A 14,810-nucleotide genomic window follows, 5' to 3' on the forward strand; every position below is an offset into this window, starting at 1 on the left:
ATACGTTGCTTATATCAATAAAACTCGGAAAAAACACACAAAATATTAAATTGCCTTCTATTTTGGTTAGTTAATACTTGAGACATCTAAACAGTAACAGTTGTCTCCCACACATGCCCAGACCAGGACCAGGGATCAAAACTGCAACCCAGGTACGTGCCCTTGACCGGGAATTGAACCCACAACCCTTTGGTGCGTGGGCCAGTGCTCTTAGCAACGGAGCAACACCAGCCAGAGTGTGAGCTGGTCAGTTGTATATTTGTTGGGACAGACTGCTTGTCCATAGTAAATCCAACAATATTTCTTCATCTAATTTTATGACACTTCACTACTTCTTATCCCATTATAATGATGTCAGTAAGCAAACAATGGCGTTTTAGGTCTCTCTAGAAAAACACTTCTGCACAAATCAATGAACTGAAGTGATACAATGTTAATTGAAGTTATATTTAGAGGATTGTATTTAACGGCTCCTCAGTAGGAGTGAAAGAATAAATGAGTTGGTGTACTCTGGTTTTTTTCTGCTTAGTAATGATTTTTTTATCTCTTCTCAGAAGGAATGTTGTGAGTGGATCACCACATGCTCTCAACTCCTCTCTGGGATCAAAGGCAGAAAAATAAAGTTATTGACAGATGAAGAAGAGGACCACCTGATTGAAGAAGAGGTATTTTTCATGTGCTAGCACACATCATTATTCAGGTTCTTCCTGTATTTTAATAGATAAGGGGTCAGCGACTGTTTGCAATCAATGTTCCGAATCCTCATTCACTTACTCTCTCAGAGGAGAATTTCACTCCAACCGAGAGCATTGGCAGCTCTTCTCCCTTCTCAGGGAGAGTTACCACCCAAACATCTCTCCTCACCTTCTCTTCCTCTCTCTCTCTCTCTCTCTCTCTCTCTCTCTATATCTATATATATATATATATATATATATATATTTTTATGTATATGTATATGTATATGTATATGTATATGTATATATATATATATATATATTTTTTTTTTTTTCCTGTAAAATGTCCTGGTTCTTCTGTAACTTATAAACATGATTTATACTGAGGAGTGGATGGGGAAGTGGGGAGGGGCAGACCTGGGATGGGGAAGCTCCTCTTTTTGCTGCCCCCTCAGAGTGGGGCCCCAACACCTCCCTGAAGTTGTCTGGCAGCCTCTGCCCCTGGTGCTCAGAATCTGGCGTGCCCCTCGATTCCAGATCCCGTTCTGGGCCCCAGGTCCACTGGGCACACAGCTCCCGGTGCTCTGAATCCTGAAGCACCCGTGGTTCTAGAATTCCCCACTCAGCTGCTGGGGTGATGGCCCCCTTATTTCTGCTGCCCCCCACCACCATCACCAAGGAGGGAGGGAGTGGGAGGCAGGAGCCAGGAGGGGCTCAGCCGATGGTGAGGCCAAAGCCACACTGGAACTGGTCCTTCAGGTGATTCAGGAAGGCCCGAGGGCCAGCGTCAGGGGCAGGGGCGGGAGCTTCTTCTCCGGCGTGGCACCCATGATCCGGTTGCTGTCCACGGAGCCTTTGAAAAGGGGTTGGCCTTGGGCAAGTCCAGCTGGTACCCGAAGGAGACATTCATGTCTTGCATCCTTGTGCTGGTCTCAAACTCCACGCCTACCTGCAGCTGTCACTGGCTTTGTGGTAGTATGTGGTGCATGCCAGCCTGGCCCAATGTTACTGTCGCCAACCAGTTCAACGTGTATTTCCCAGCTGGAGACATGACAGTACACTCCTCCCCAGGCCGCCGGTGGCAGAAGCATCCACCTGGCGGGATGCTTTGGAGGTAAGTGGGCTGCGAGGAGGTCTGCGTTCCTGAGAGTGACAGCTGCTGTGAAGTCAGAACCCCGATACTCCTCGTCCACCTGCCAGTTCACAAACTTTTGACTGCTGGGTCTGGATGGCCACCTTGGACCTGACCGGGACCCAGCTGGTGAATGAATTTGCCACTATTGTCCATGTCACCCACCAACACGGGGAATGCCTCTGTGGGACTCAGCTGCTTTGTCCCCACATATGTGACCCCGAAATGATAGTTGGACTCCCCGATTGTGCTGAGGGCTACTGTTTGGTTCACCGGGAAATGGTTACTCAACCCTTTGTTGCCTGTGAGCTTGACACCTTCCATCTGAATAGGAAACAGCTCCTTGCACTTGGGGAGGCACTCAGCGAAAGAGCCGGGTTGGGAAGGCAGCTGCAGGCCCCATCGCCCCCGCGGTCCCTGCGGCGCTGGAGCCTGCAGTACAGGGGGTCCGTTCTGAACCTCGACCCGCGCCAGCCGCAGCACCCAGGCTGTCCCTGAGCGGGGGCAGCATGAAGCCCAAGGAGAGGGTGGAGGCGGCGGCGGTCCCACGAAGGCGGGCGTGGATGGCGAGCTAGCGGCCAACGCGTTCCCCCATGGTTGATGGCCGCTGTGCCTGTTCCCGGCCTGGGCTCCGCTCCCACCCCGTGCGCCACGCGCAACCGAACCCACTGCTGCCGCCGCCCTCTCTCCACGTTCTTGGTGAAGGATGATGTCTCCCACTTCAGAAAGGAAAGGATGGCTTTCATGGAGAGCAGCCTGCCCCTTCCCGAGGCATATCCTCAGACTTACCTGCTTCTGCACACGCACCCTCCGCCCCTGCAGTCTTAGTCTTCCCATCAACCTATTCCTTTGAGCGCTTCATCCCATGCTCATTGTCCTCCCTTTTGTGTCTCATTGCCTTCATGATAAAACCCAGTCCTCTTGCATGACATGCTGTGACTGTGCCCTTGTCTCCTAAGTTTCTGTCCTGTTGAACTACAGTACTTCTGTTTTCAGAGCCAGTTACCAGAATGTGCATATTAGTATCCTCTCCCTTGTGCCATCTGTTTTTCTTTTACCCGTCAGGAAGAAACCCAGACATTATCTTCTTCAGGAAACCTTCCTGACCACCCTTTCTTTTACCCCTATACTCTACCAGAGCAAGATGGGGTATTTCTAGTGTTTGACTATATGAGTCCATAGCATTTCCTTGTACAATAAATTGTAAGCGCTTTGAGGGCAGAGACCATTCTTATTAACTTTTGTATCCTTATCCTTAGCACAGGGCCCAGTCACAGGATTAGTGCCCTTTAAATATTTTTGAATGAATAATCCTATCTAATAAAAGAGTACTATGCAGATTGATCATCACTGCAACACACAATATAGCTGCCCCCTGTGGTCAAAGATCCTGCCCCCATGTGGATACAGGATGGCCACCACAAGATGGCCAGCAGGAGATGGCAGTTGGGAGGCACCTGGCCTGCAAGGGAGGGCAATTGAGAGGGACCAAGCCTGCAAGGGAGGGCAGTTGGAGGTGATCACCCTGCAGGAGAGGGCAGTTAGGGGTGACTAGGCCGGCAGAGGAGGAAAATTGTGGGCAAACAGGCTGGCAGCAGAGTGGTTAGGGGGTGATCAGGCTGGCAGGCAGAAGCGGTTAGGGGCAATCAGGAAGGCAGGCAGGCAAGCAGTTGGGAGCCAGCAGTCCTGGATTGTGAGAGGGATGTCCAACTGCCCGTTTAGGCCCGTTCCCAGGGATCGGGCCTAAACGGGCAGTCGGACATCCCTTGAGGGGTCTCATATTGGAGAGGGTACAGGCTGGGCTGAGGGACAACCCCCCTCCGTGCACGAATTTCGTGCACCGGGCCTCTAGTTGCTAATATAGCACTAAGATACACACACACACACACACACACACACACACACATATGTGTGTGTGTGTATCTTAGTGTTATATATAAGATATATATATATATATATATCTTAGTGTTATATTAGCAATTATTCAAAAAATATATATCTTAGTGCTATATTATATATATAAAGCTATATTAAATATATATATTAAGCTATACTAAATAATTATGTTATTGTTTTATCTCACAGGACATTATAAAAGGATTACTCCAGACTAAAATAGACATGCCTTTTAAAGAGGATAAAGAAGAAAGTACTGAGAAATATGAGAAGGAAGAAGAGAAAGAAGTAAGATTATTTAGTATCATTTTTTAAAGAACTTATATGTATACTGTTGAAAATAAAAACAGATCATTTGGAGTAAACTCTTCAACTTCAACAAAAGGCCTTTCCTCATATAGATGCAGCCATATCTGAAGACAACTTACCTCTTAATTTTCTGAGGAAGTATCCTTTTTTCTTTCATTTCAAATCCAGCCATTTCCATTAGCCTCATTCACACCTATATTCCTACTAACTAATCAACCTCTCACCCGATGCTGTTTCTTTATTCTTTCATTGCCAAATTCTTTTTAAAAAATAATGTTTTTATTGACTTCAGAGAGGAATGGAGAGGGAAAGACAGAGAAACATCAATCAGCTGCCTCCTGCATGCCCCCAATTGGGGATTGAGCCTGCAACCTGAGCATGGAACTGTGACCTTCTGGTTCATGGGTTGATGCTCAACTGCTGAGCACCAGCCAGGAGGCAAATTCTTTAAATAGTGTAAACTCCGTTTTCCACTTCTTCGGCTCCCATTCTGAGCTGCCTTTCCCCTCTCCTCCCAATCCCATCTCCACATCTCTCTTTTCCTTACCCTGTCTCCACCCCTGTTGAGGCATTAGTAGTAATAACCTTTCCTGGGGCACTTGTAATAATGACAAAAATACAATAATTACTAATAACTGATGCCTAGCATGAGCTATATGCTTTGCACATGTTATCTTTTATCTACACAACATGATTTCAAAGTAAATATTACCACCCCCATTTTACAGATTAGAAAACTGAAAATCAGAAAGATTGACTTACCCAAAATCATATGACTCTAAGTAGCACAACCAGCATTCAAACTCAGATAAGTCCTGGTTAATTTCTAAAATGAATGCATCTTTGGCTTTCAGAACTCATCATGATTATCTAACACTCTTTAATTTACTTAATTTACTTTCCTGATGTTTCTTCTCTGCAAATAGTTTAAATGTTGGCATGACCCAGGATCTGTCCTAGATTCTCTACTCGCTGTACATGCAGGACAACAGAACAAAAATATTGTACAACACTCAAGCTTCTTTGGATCAGCATTTTCTGTTCTGTTTATGATACAGTGCTTGCATATAGAAGGTACAACATAAATGGAAAACATTATTATTTGGCCACTAAACTCTGTCATACCTTTTAAATCTATAGAGCATCACCTCCTTTCTCCCTTTCCTTCTTCTGTGGCCTTAGATCAGGCCATTTCCTCTCTATTTTACAAACTCCTATTTAGCCTTCAAAGATCATTTTCTCTGTAGAAACTTCTCTGTGTATCTAGGCAGAATGAAGGGCCCTTTTCTGGGTATACACAGCCCTTGGAATATGCCTCTATGCTAGCAGTAATCATATATACTATAATTACTTTATTGTCTATCTCTCCTACTGTGCTATAAGTTCCTGAGGTCTAGAAGAAATCTGCTTTGTTTTTCTCACAGTATCTCCCTTTGTCCGACAGTACTTCCCCATCCACACTAAATTATCGCACGGTATTTGCTGTAAGTCTTCCAAAAATACTTGTTAAATAATTAAAGCAAACGGAAAACGAAAGTTTAGACTTGGTGCCAGGCAATTGCCATGCCACTGTGTCACACACGAGCTCACTGACAGGTCTGTGGTATTTCTGTGCCCTAGGAACCTTCAGAGGATGAAAAACTCATTCGATTCATTGGAGAAGATGAAAACGTTTATTCCAAACCTCTATCTGGAGCAAATAGGTTATCTTCCTGGGTATGTATCTGAAACCCAACTAGGAAATTCAAAGCTAGAGAGAAAAGCTAGGAAATTGAACATTTTACAAAAATGGTACAGCTCTAACTTAACTTTTATCTCCTCCATGAGGACCAAGGGCTTCTAAGTAATATATTTTCCAGATCCTTTTTTTTTTTCTTCCCAGCATCATCTCTAGAAAACTCTCATATTGATTTTAGAGAGGAAGGGATAGGGAGAGAGAGAGATGGAAACGTCAGTGATGAGAGAGAATCATTGATTAGTTGCCTCTTTCACACCCCCCACTGGGGATTGATCTCACAACCTGTGCAAGTGCCCTGACTGGGAATTGAACAGTGACCTTCTAGTTCATAGTCGTCGTCGCTCAACCACTAAGCCACACCTGCTGGGTGTAAACCTTATTTTAAAATAAGCATCTCATTCCTTTCCTTCATTTAACAATTTATTGGTCAATATTTGACCAATTTTTAAATAAATCTATTAAGCAGATTCTATTGAGACCTATGTTAAGCACATACCTCCAACCATAAGAATTACTGGGAAATTAGAAACTTTTAGACAGTGGCTATAGAAACTCAACAGAAAAACAGATTTAAAATTCCTACACAAAGTTCTAGGACCATTATAGAGGTGTTCCCCTGCCCCATATTTTACTGCCTTGATATTTATGAAGTTCCGTATCAAACTAAAAGAACTTATTGGATTTTGCAATGTTATGTGCTTAGTGTAAAGTAAGTTATTAAGATAAATATAGATAATTTCCTTGATACTTAATTTGATTTGATAGAGAAACATGGTTACCCATTATTTATTATTAAGCCTTTTCTTCCTTCCCTGTTTCTTTCTGTTGATATTGTTTTCTCTGCTTCTTCTTTACAACTCTAACTAAATCTAAATCCACCTGCAGCATAAATAATTTGAAAGCTGGGATGCTGTTTGGCCACAGGAAATCCCTATTTTTGTTGTTGTTAAGAGTGGACTTAATTATCTACTATGTGAATATGGATAGTAGAAAACATATTCGGAAAGGCTTGGTCCAGAACATCCTGAGGAAGTAGGGTATTAACTGTTGGGACTTTCAGTTTATTCATTGCCCATATTTTCTTTGTCAGAGAGAAGCAGCTAATCAAGGCACACTGGCCTCAAAGTATCGTGAAGCAATATCTATAATTGAACACATGCAGGACAAGTTAATGTAAGTGTGAGGTGCCACAATGGTAAGAAGATGAAGATGCTGGCCAGGAGGTTTGGCTGAGAAATCCACACTTCTTGGCTGACTTTGGTTCTCCTGCTTCTTCCCATCCTCACTAGTGGGAAGGGTATCTCCAAATCTTCTGCTAGTCAGTGAACTACTACATGCTGTAGAAGGAATATCTGACCTCACTCACAGTAGAGATGGAGGAAGTCAAATTAGGGGGAGGGGGGGGGGGAGGAATTAGAAGTGATCCAATTCAGTTTGTTTCTAATACATGAATTAGATCAGTGATGGCAAACCTATGACACGCGTGTCAGCACTGACACGCGTAGCCATTTCTGATGACACGCGGCCGCTGAGGCGGCCGCATGCCGAGGATGAAACATTTGCTGCTCCTCAGGATGAAACATTTGCGAAATAATGTTTTTTCCTCAAAGTGACACACTACCCGAGTTATGCTCAGTTTTTTGGCGAAGTTTGACACACCAAGCTCAAAAGGTTTATTTGTCACTGAACTAGATAAATAGATGAAATAGGGAGACACTACTGTGTACAAGAAGGAATGTAGCACTTTCTGGCGTTGCTCAGTGCTTAGAGCATCAGCCCGAGCACCGGAAGGTCATGGGTTTGATTACTAGTCAAGGGCATGGCACGTACCTGGGTTGCAGGTTTGATCTCTAGCCCTGGGGCACATTCGAGAGGCAACCAGTTGATGTGTCTTTCTCACATAGATGTTCCTCCTTCCTTCCCTCCCTCCCCTTGCTCTCTGACTCTTTCCCTTCCTCTTTCCCTTCCTCCCTCCTCATGCCTTCCTTTCTTCCACTCTCTCTAGAAATCAATGGAAAAAATATTCTCAGGTGAGGATTAACAACAAAAAGTTTACAAAACCCCAAAAGTAGGAGGAACAATATAGTTAAGATGGCTGAGAATGCCAAAACGGAAGCATAGCCATACAAGTTATGTGCTGTAGTAATTAAGAAGCACATCTCAAGCTGGTTTTCTTGATTGTAAAATCTGGTTTTAAAGGTGCTGAAAAAGAAAGGAATGAAGAAAAAAAAAAAGACTGTATGTTTCTGGGCACTTATGCTTAGGAATTTATTTTTTAACAAAGGGATACTGTTGGATTTGGTTTATTGGGTCACATCAATGAGGAGGAGCTGAAATTAACTTCTGAAAAGGGATTTCTTGGGTATTGATGAAGATTTCCAAATACCCCAAATCAGATTTCATTAAGAAATTATAAGTATGTTCTTAAATGACTGCAATTCTGACATTATCACCCAGAGTAGATCCCAGGCCTCCAGTTCTTGGGTAATCATTGATGCTGCTGCTTCCCTTATTTGCACCCTTCATCATTAGATAGATTTACCTCATCCTACTGCCTTTTTTTATAGGCAATGAGTTTTTATATATGAATGATACTTTTTTGAACCTTTCCATTTTGTTGTGTTTCTCTGGACTTTGTCCACATCAGAGAGGTTGAAAATCGAGCCAGACAAGCAGAGAAGAAGTTTGATGATGCAAATGAACAACTTCATTTTACCCTTATAAGAAATAAAGAACTAGAGAAGGAACTGGAGGAAATAAAGAAGTCTAGGAAGAAGGAGCTTGAAGGAGAAGAAGAAAATGAAGGCGAAAGAGCAGAAGAAGAAAAAGAAGAAGATGACGACTATTCAGCAGGAACTTCCAAACCTTTACAGAAAGGTGAGGCTTGCTTTTTGATTTGCTTTATTTAGGTTGTATTTATGAAAGAAAACTTGATTGGGTCCCAGATATTTTATTTTATATATTTCTTTGTTAATCCTTACCTGAGGATATTTTTTTCATTGTTTTTTTTTTTTTTTAGAGAGAGAGTGGGAGGGAAGGAGGGGAAAGAGAGAGAAACTAAGAGAGACAGGGAAGCATGGATGTGAAAGAGACACATCAGTTGGATGCCTCCTGCACGCATCCCAACCTGGGCCAGGGATCAAACCTGCAACCCAGAATCCAACCTGAGACCCTTGATGTATGAGCCAACACTCAAACCATTGAGCAACACTGGCCAGAGCAAGGGTCACAGATATTTTAGAAGAATATCAATAAATTTAGTGTTGATCTTCTACTTCATACTTCTCATAGGATTGCACATACATTTAACTATATAACTTATTTTATTCAGAAAACATAAAAAAGAAAACCAAATGACTAAGAATTGTAGACTAGTAAACTAATTTGAGATACATTTTTGACTTATAAAACTGGCAAAGATTGTTTAAAACGAAAGAATACAATGCTGGTCAGAGGGGCAAAGTAGTCAGTTTTACAGAAAACTTGTGGGTAGACAGACAAAAATAACTTGAGAGTATGTGTGGATATGCCTTTAAAGCAACATATACTTTGACCTAGTAATTTCACTTGAGAATCTAAGGAAATAATCCTAAATACAGAAAAAAAATTAATGCATAAAGATGTTCAGTGCATCCTTATGTATAATAGGGGGAAAAAAAGAAATAATCTCTCTCTCCAATTATGGAAGAAAAATTAAATAAGTTATGATACATTAATATACCTGAATACAGTAAAATGTTGCTTGCATGTTATAAGACATGACAAATTCTGGTAACATATCAAATACAAGAAATAAATTATAATTCTATTTTATTTATTTATTGTCTAAAGTTTTATATATGTTTCCTTTTTCCCTGATTAAACCCCCCCCCCATCCATTCCCACCCCGGGCAAGCCCCCACTATCCCAGCGTCTGTGTCCATTGGTTGTGCCAATATGCATGCATACAATACTATTTTTTAAAGCTAGAAACAGGCCAGAAGTAAATATACCCAAATACTGACAGACATTGTTTCTGGTTGATGGAATTTTATGGGAAATTTTGTCTTTATTTTTGTGTGCTTGTTGGATTTTCTGTGATGAAAATATCTCCTTTATTATACTAAATGGAAAAGGTATTTTGTTCTTTTTAAAATATATATATTTTTATTGATTACAGATAGGAAAGGAGAGGGAGAGGGAGAGAGAGATAGAAACATCAATAATGAGAGAGAATCATTGATCAGCTAGCTCCTGCACACCCCAGTGGGGATCGAGCAACCTGGGTATGTGCCCTTGACTAGAATTGAACCCGGGACCCTTCAGTCCGCAGACCGATGCTCTCTATCCACTGAGCCAAACCAGCTAGGACTTGGCATTTAGTACTTTTTTTTTTTAATTGATTAAGGTATTACATATATGTCCTTATCTCCCCATTGCCCGACCCCCCCCCCTGCCAGTTCTTTATTTTTTTACCTCTAATGAGTGCTATAATATTCCCTCAAGCAGTTCTCAATATCTCCAACATTGGAGACTGTTTTTTTATTTTTTGCTGTCATCTTCAACCTGTGGTCTGTTCCCAGGACAACGGATGGGAAGCTCTGAAAAGTTTAGGGGAATTGGCTCCTATGTAAGGCAGTCCCCATGCTATGCAGGTGACTGGAACATTTTCTCTGGAAAATCCTAAGTTAGACATTCCTTTGAGTTAGCAGACAGCTCTGGAGCAATGTGATACCCATATGGCATAGACAATATCATATTTGTACGAGTTAGTGTAGGCAGTCCACTCTTCTCCTGAGAGTTATGCAGTGAAAGAATGGAAGATTCTGTACGGTAAAGCAAGAAGCCTTGTGTGTGCCAAGTAAAGAGAAGGTCTGGACAGAATAGGGAGAGATATTTATTTTTGTTTTATATCAATATTTTTAATAATTTTGCTCTGAGCTGTGAACGAAGAAAGGAATCGAGAGGGGTGTTTACAAAACTGAATCTGATCTCAGTGAAGCCCACAATTAGGAGTGGGAAGATACAAGACAAGGGTTCAAACAAGGTGACCAAGTGTGGGATCGAGGTGGCAGTAGCCAGTCAGAAGGATTCAGATTACGAAGTTTGTGTCATGGAGCAGACAGACATAGCAGGTGTGATGGCAGAAGGCCTCCTGTACCCATCCCAAGGATAGGGCTTGTTAGGGTCTGTGTTCAGGAGGCTGGAGAGAAAGAACAGGGGTACAGGGATGGATCTGGCAGGATTCTGGATACTAGCTCTATTTGAATGTTTTCTCACCAAGCTTGGGGTGTGTACAAGATGGAAGAAGAAAACGTTCTTCCTCTTTCTCTTCTCTCCTTGACCACATGGTTCCCTTCTAGGACCTAGACTTCAGGCTAACTGATTACACTTAAACTTTAGGAAAATGCATTCTGAATTCCAATATCAAATTTAGAGTCAAATTTTGGGCACAGAATGTGTTGGTAGCTTAGCAGTTACTCAGGCAGAATAGAATTTTAAAATTGCTTTGTAGCCCTGGCTGGTTGCTCAGTGGTTAGAGTGTTGGTCCACGCACCACGCCCTGGAGGGTGGTGCGTCAAGGGCACATACCTGGGCTGCAGGTTCTATTCCTGGTTCTGGTCAGGCTGTGTGTGGGAGGCAACCATTCAATGTGTTACTCTCACATCGATGTTTGTCTTTCTCTCCCTCCCTCCCTCCCTCCCTCCCTTCCATTCTCTCTAAAGATCAATGGAAAAAGTACCCTCAGCTAAAGGTAATTTACAAAAAAATGCTTTATAAAGTAAAAAGTATTTGGTAAATATGAGATTGTGTTAGTGTAACATTCTAATTGCTTTTGTCTTTCAGAGGTACGACGCAAGGAGAGTACTTTGGGCAGCAAATCCAGAATCCGGACTAAATCCAGTAAGGGCAAACCAAAGCCACATCCATAGGGTGCTGGGCATCACCGTGGCTCCCCTACCTGAGTGCACCCCAGGCATCTCGGTGCAGTTGAGCTGACACTGTGCCTCAACTGAAGGACTTCCATTGCAATAGCTATGAGAAAAGCCACGACATACCACACACAAACATTTCCTTTAAAAGTCACAGTGATGGCTGTAGGGAATCAGTATATCAGCTTAATTCCCAGATTAAAAAGAGCTTGTGCAAAAGTTTGCTAACCTCTTCAATTATTTCCTACCAGAGGTCTGTGAAAAGTGTCTGTTTCTGTTAAGAAAATAATACTTTTTGAAGAGAAGAATGACAAATAAAAAGCATTATTTTTAAATTTAAAAGAGAGGATCCTGATATTACTCTGAGGTTTCTGCGGTATTTTCAAATTTCTTACGGTTTCAGGCATTCTTATGGTTTATCTGATTTTCACAATAACCCTATAAAGTGAGTGGGGTCATACTGTTAGCCTAATTTCTCAGAAGATGAAACTGAAGCCCCAAATGGTTATAAGCCTCCCCCTAGGTCACTGAGCTGATCGGTGTCCGAGCCCCCAGCTTGCTGAACGGGTGTCTGGATTGTTTGACAATGGCCATGGGCCATCAATGTTCAAACGGTTTCCTTCACAGAGGCCGGTGTTGCTGAAGGTTCACCCAGAATCTTCATTCTTTGCTTTTATTGCCTCATTTGTCTATCCTGTTTGTGACCGTGGATTCTTCTAGGCACTAGAGTTGGACTAACCTGCAAAAGTAAGTTGCAAATGACAAATGCACGTTCTGGGTAGTAACATAGCAAGAAGATTTCTGCACCTGCTTTGGCTCACATATTTGGTGTTCCTTTGGATTTATCTCCTGAAATTTTAGACCTTTGCCTGTTCCTTAAGCCTCAGATAACCCCACCCCGATTCCAGAACCCCTGCTTATTTAAGCCAAACCCCTGTCCATGCCTGCCCCTGGCCATCATCAAAGTGTGTATGGGATGAGTTTCAAAAATGCTGAGCATACTGGAACGGTTCTTTAGATCTGGGGGAAGAAAACATAAAATTTTTCAGACAGTTGGCTGTGTTCATGGTTAAATGAAAGCCAAGGCTGAGACTCACACGTAAAGTTACCACCTGCCAGCATACACAGCTGTACCCTTTTGCTTTCCCAAACAGACCTTGGATGACCCTAACAAATTTAGGGGCTTTTAGGTGGGACTTAAGAATTCTTTCTCTTTTTTGAGACATAGTAAACTTTATTCAGGCTTTGGGATTCACAAAAATATGGAGGAGGAATTCGCATTTTCAACATGGCAACAAAGAATTCTTAGTAAGTTTTTCAGAATACTTTTTGTTAACGTCGGGGGTCTTAGGAATTACTAAAGGTCCATACAAACCATTGTTTCATTGTCACCCTGGCATTCACTTCTCACTGTTCCATTCCTGGCTCTGGTTTTACCTGAACCAGCATGACCCTACCTCCTTTTTTCGTTACTCATTCCAACATCTGCCAGCCCAATATCAAGAACCATCTATAGGGGGTGAAAAGTGACCAACAACTCTTGATGTCATCTTAACTTCAATCAACAGTACACTGGAATGGGTACAGGCCAACACAGTGGTAATGAAAAATTCTTCCCGCTTCAGGAATGCTCTAATTGCCATTGGCCCTTTAAATGGGCTGGGCCACCTATGACGGTGCCCTGGCTGGTGCACAAAAACAAACTGCAAAACCTAATGGATTAGGCATTCTAGGAAATCACCCAGGAGTTTCCCCCTTTCCCATTCTGTCTGCCTCATTAGTGCTTGCTTTCCTCTCTTTGGCACCATACTCCTAGCTTGGCAGATTTCATTACCGGCCTTTGGCTTACTTGGATTTGACCACCTTTTGGATTCCACACTTTCTATTTTGGCACTTGAACATGGTTTAGAGCTTTTCCTGCTTCAGAATCTCCCATTGCCCCAGAGACTGTTGGATCTATGGCTTTTTGCACCGCCATTCCCCCACAACCAAGTCTGGTCCTTGGGAGCAGGGACTAGGGAAACTCTCTTAACAACATTCAGAAACATTTTTCAGAACTGGATGAAATAGCCTTTTGAAACAAAATTGAAAATTATCACATTATATAGTAACCTTATAAGCAGATGGTCATATTAATAAATGAATTTGGCATGGCAGTATGCATATGTAGGTTCTGAAATAATCTAATAATCCTGCATAATCTTAGGAAGATTCATTGCTTGGCTCAAGTCAAAGGGCATAGCAAGGTTGGGCTAGAATGTATGGTTATCCCAGTGTGGATGGAGGTGATGAGGTGGCCTAGAGACATATGACGGAGATGACCCTGAGGTTGGCCTCATGATACACTGCTATATTAGACTGCTAGGGAGTTTTTGTTCTTTTTTAGAGGACAGAAGGATGGCAGAGGGAAGGAGTATTGGAGTGATTGAGAGAGAACAGGATGGGCAAAGCACCCTTGGTTTGGAGCCTTGTCTCTGTTATTTAAACATAGTGGGAAAACAGCCCGTCTCCAACAGACAAAATGCTAACAAAATTTCTAGGTCCACTGTTAGGAGCTCAGAATACATTTCTCTCTGAAATAATGTTCAACAGGGTTTTATGGGATAAAATTCATAAAAGTCCTTTACCAGTATTTTTATGCCAAATATTTAAAATTCTCACGGGCTAGCAGGAAGACATCCCCAATAATAACATCAGATAACATGAAGAGTAAAGAGGCACTTTGATGGAGAGAAATCACCAACTAGTGAGCACTGGGGTAGCTACCATCATTTCTTTCTGCTACACTACAGCAACATGGAAAACCCCAGGGTCATCTCTATCATATGTCTCTTCATAATGATTTTAGTCATTTTTTTGTAATGTTAGTAATGTTTTATAATGTTGATTTTTTAAGTTTATAAGAAGTTTCACTATATATATATATATATATATATATATATGTATATATATATATATATATATAAATATTCTTATTTAACTATTTTTTTCTATAGATATATATTTCTAATTGTATAGGCAAGTTAATAGAAAATAAGACCAATTATATAAATGTATTCATATTATGGAATACATACAAGAAAAGAATACTTCAAAGTATGTATAGGTCACATAATGTTACTGTTTGAAAAATAAGCAAACTGGTCAAT

General features: G+C 41.8%; 1 protein-coding gene across 3 annotated transcripts in view; it reads left to right on the forward strand.

Moving 5' to 3' along the window:
* Positions 1-11,997, forward strand: part of AXDND1 (axonemal dynein light chain domain containing 1) — a 51,794-nt gene extending 39,797 nt beyond the window's left edge. For 2 of the 3 annotated variants that reach the window (XM_054711668.1, XM_054711669.1), the window contains 6 exons: positions 555-665; positions 3,892-3,990; positions 5,632-5,727; positions 6,840-6,922; positions 8,397-8,626; positions 11,576-11,997. In XM_054711668.1, coding sequence (XP_054567643.1) covers positions 555-665; positions 3,892-3,990; positions 5,632-5,727; positions 6,840-6,922; positions 8,397-8,626; positions 11,576-11,661 — 705 coding nt within the window. In that variant the 3' untranslated portion in view covers positions 11,662-11,997. Of the gene's footprint in view, positions 1-554; positions 666-3,891; positions 3,991-5,631; positions 5,728-6,839; positions 6,923-8,396; positions 8,627-11,575 lie in introns of those variants that run through there. The other variant, XM_054711670.1, reaches the window with a different exon arrangement.
* Positions 11,998-14,810: the final 2,813 nt, after the last annotated feature.

This window comes from Eptesicus fuscus, chromosome 22 (genome assembly GCF_027574615.1).
Source record: "Eptesicus fuscus isolate TK198812 chromosome 22, DD_ASM_mEF_20220401, whole genome shotgun sequence".
NCBI lineage: Eukaryota > Metazoa > Chordata > Mammalia > Chiroptera > Vespertilionidae > Eptesicus > Eptesicus fuscus.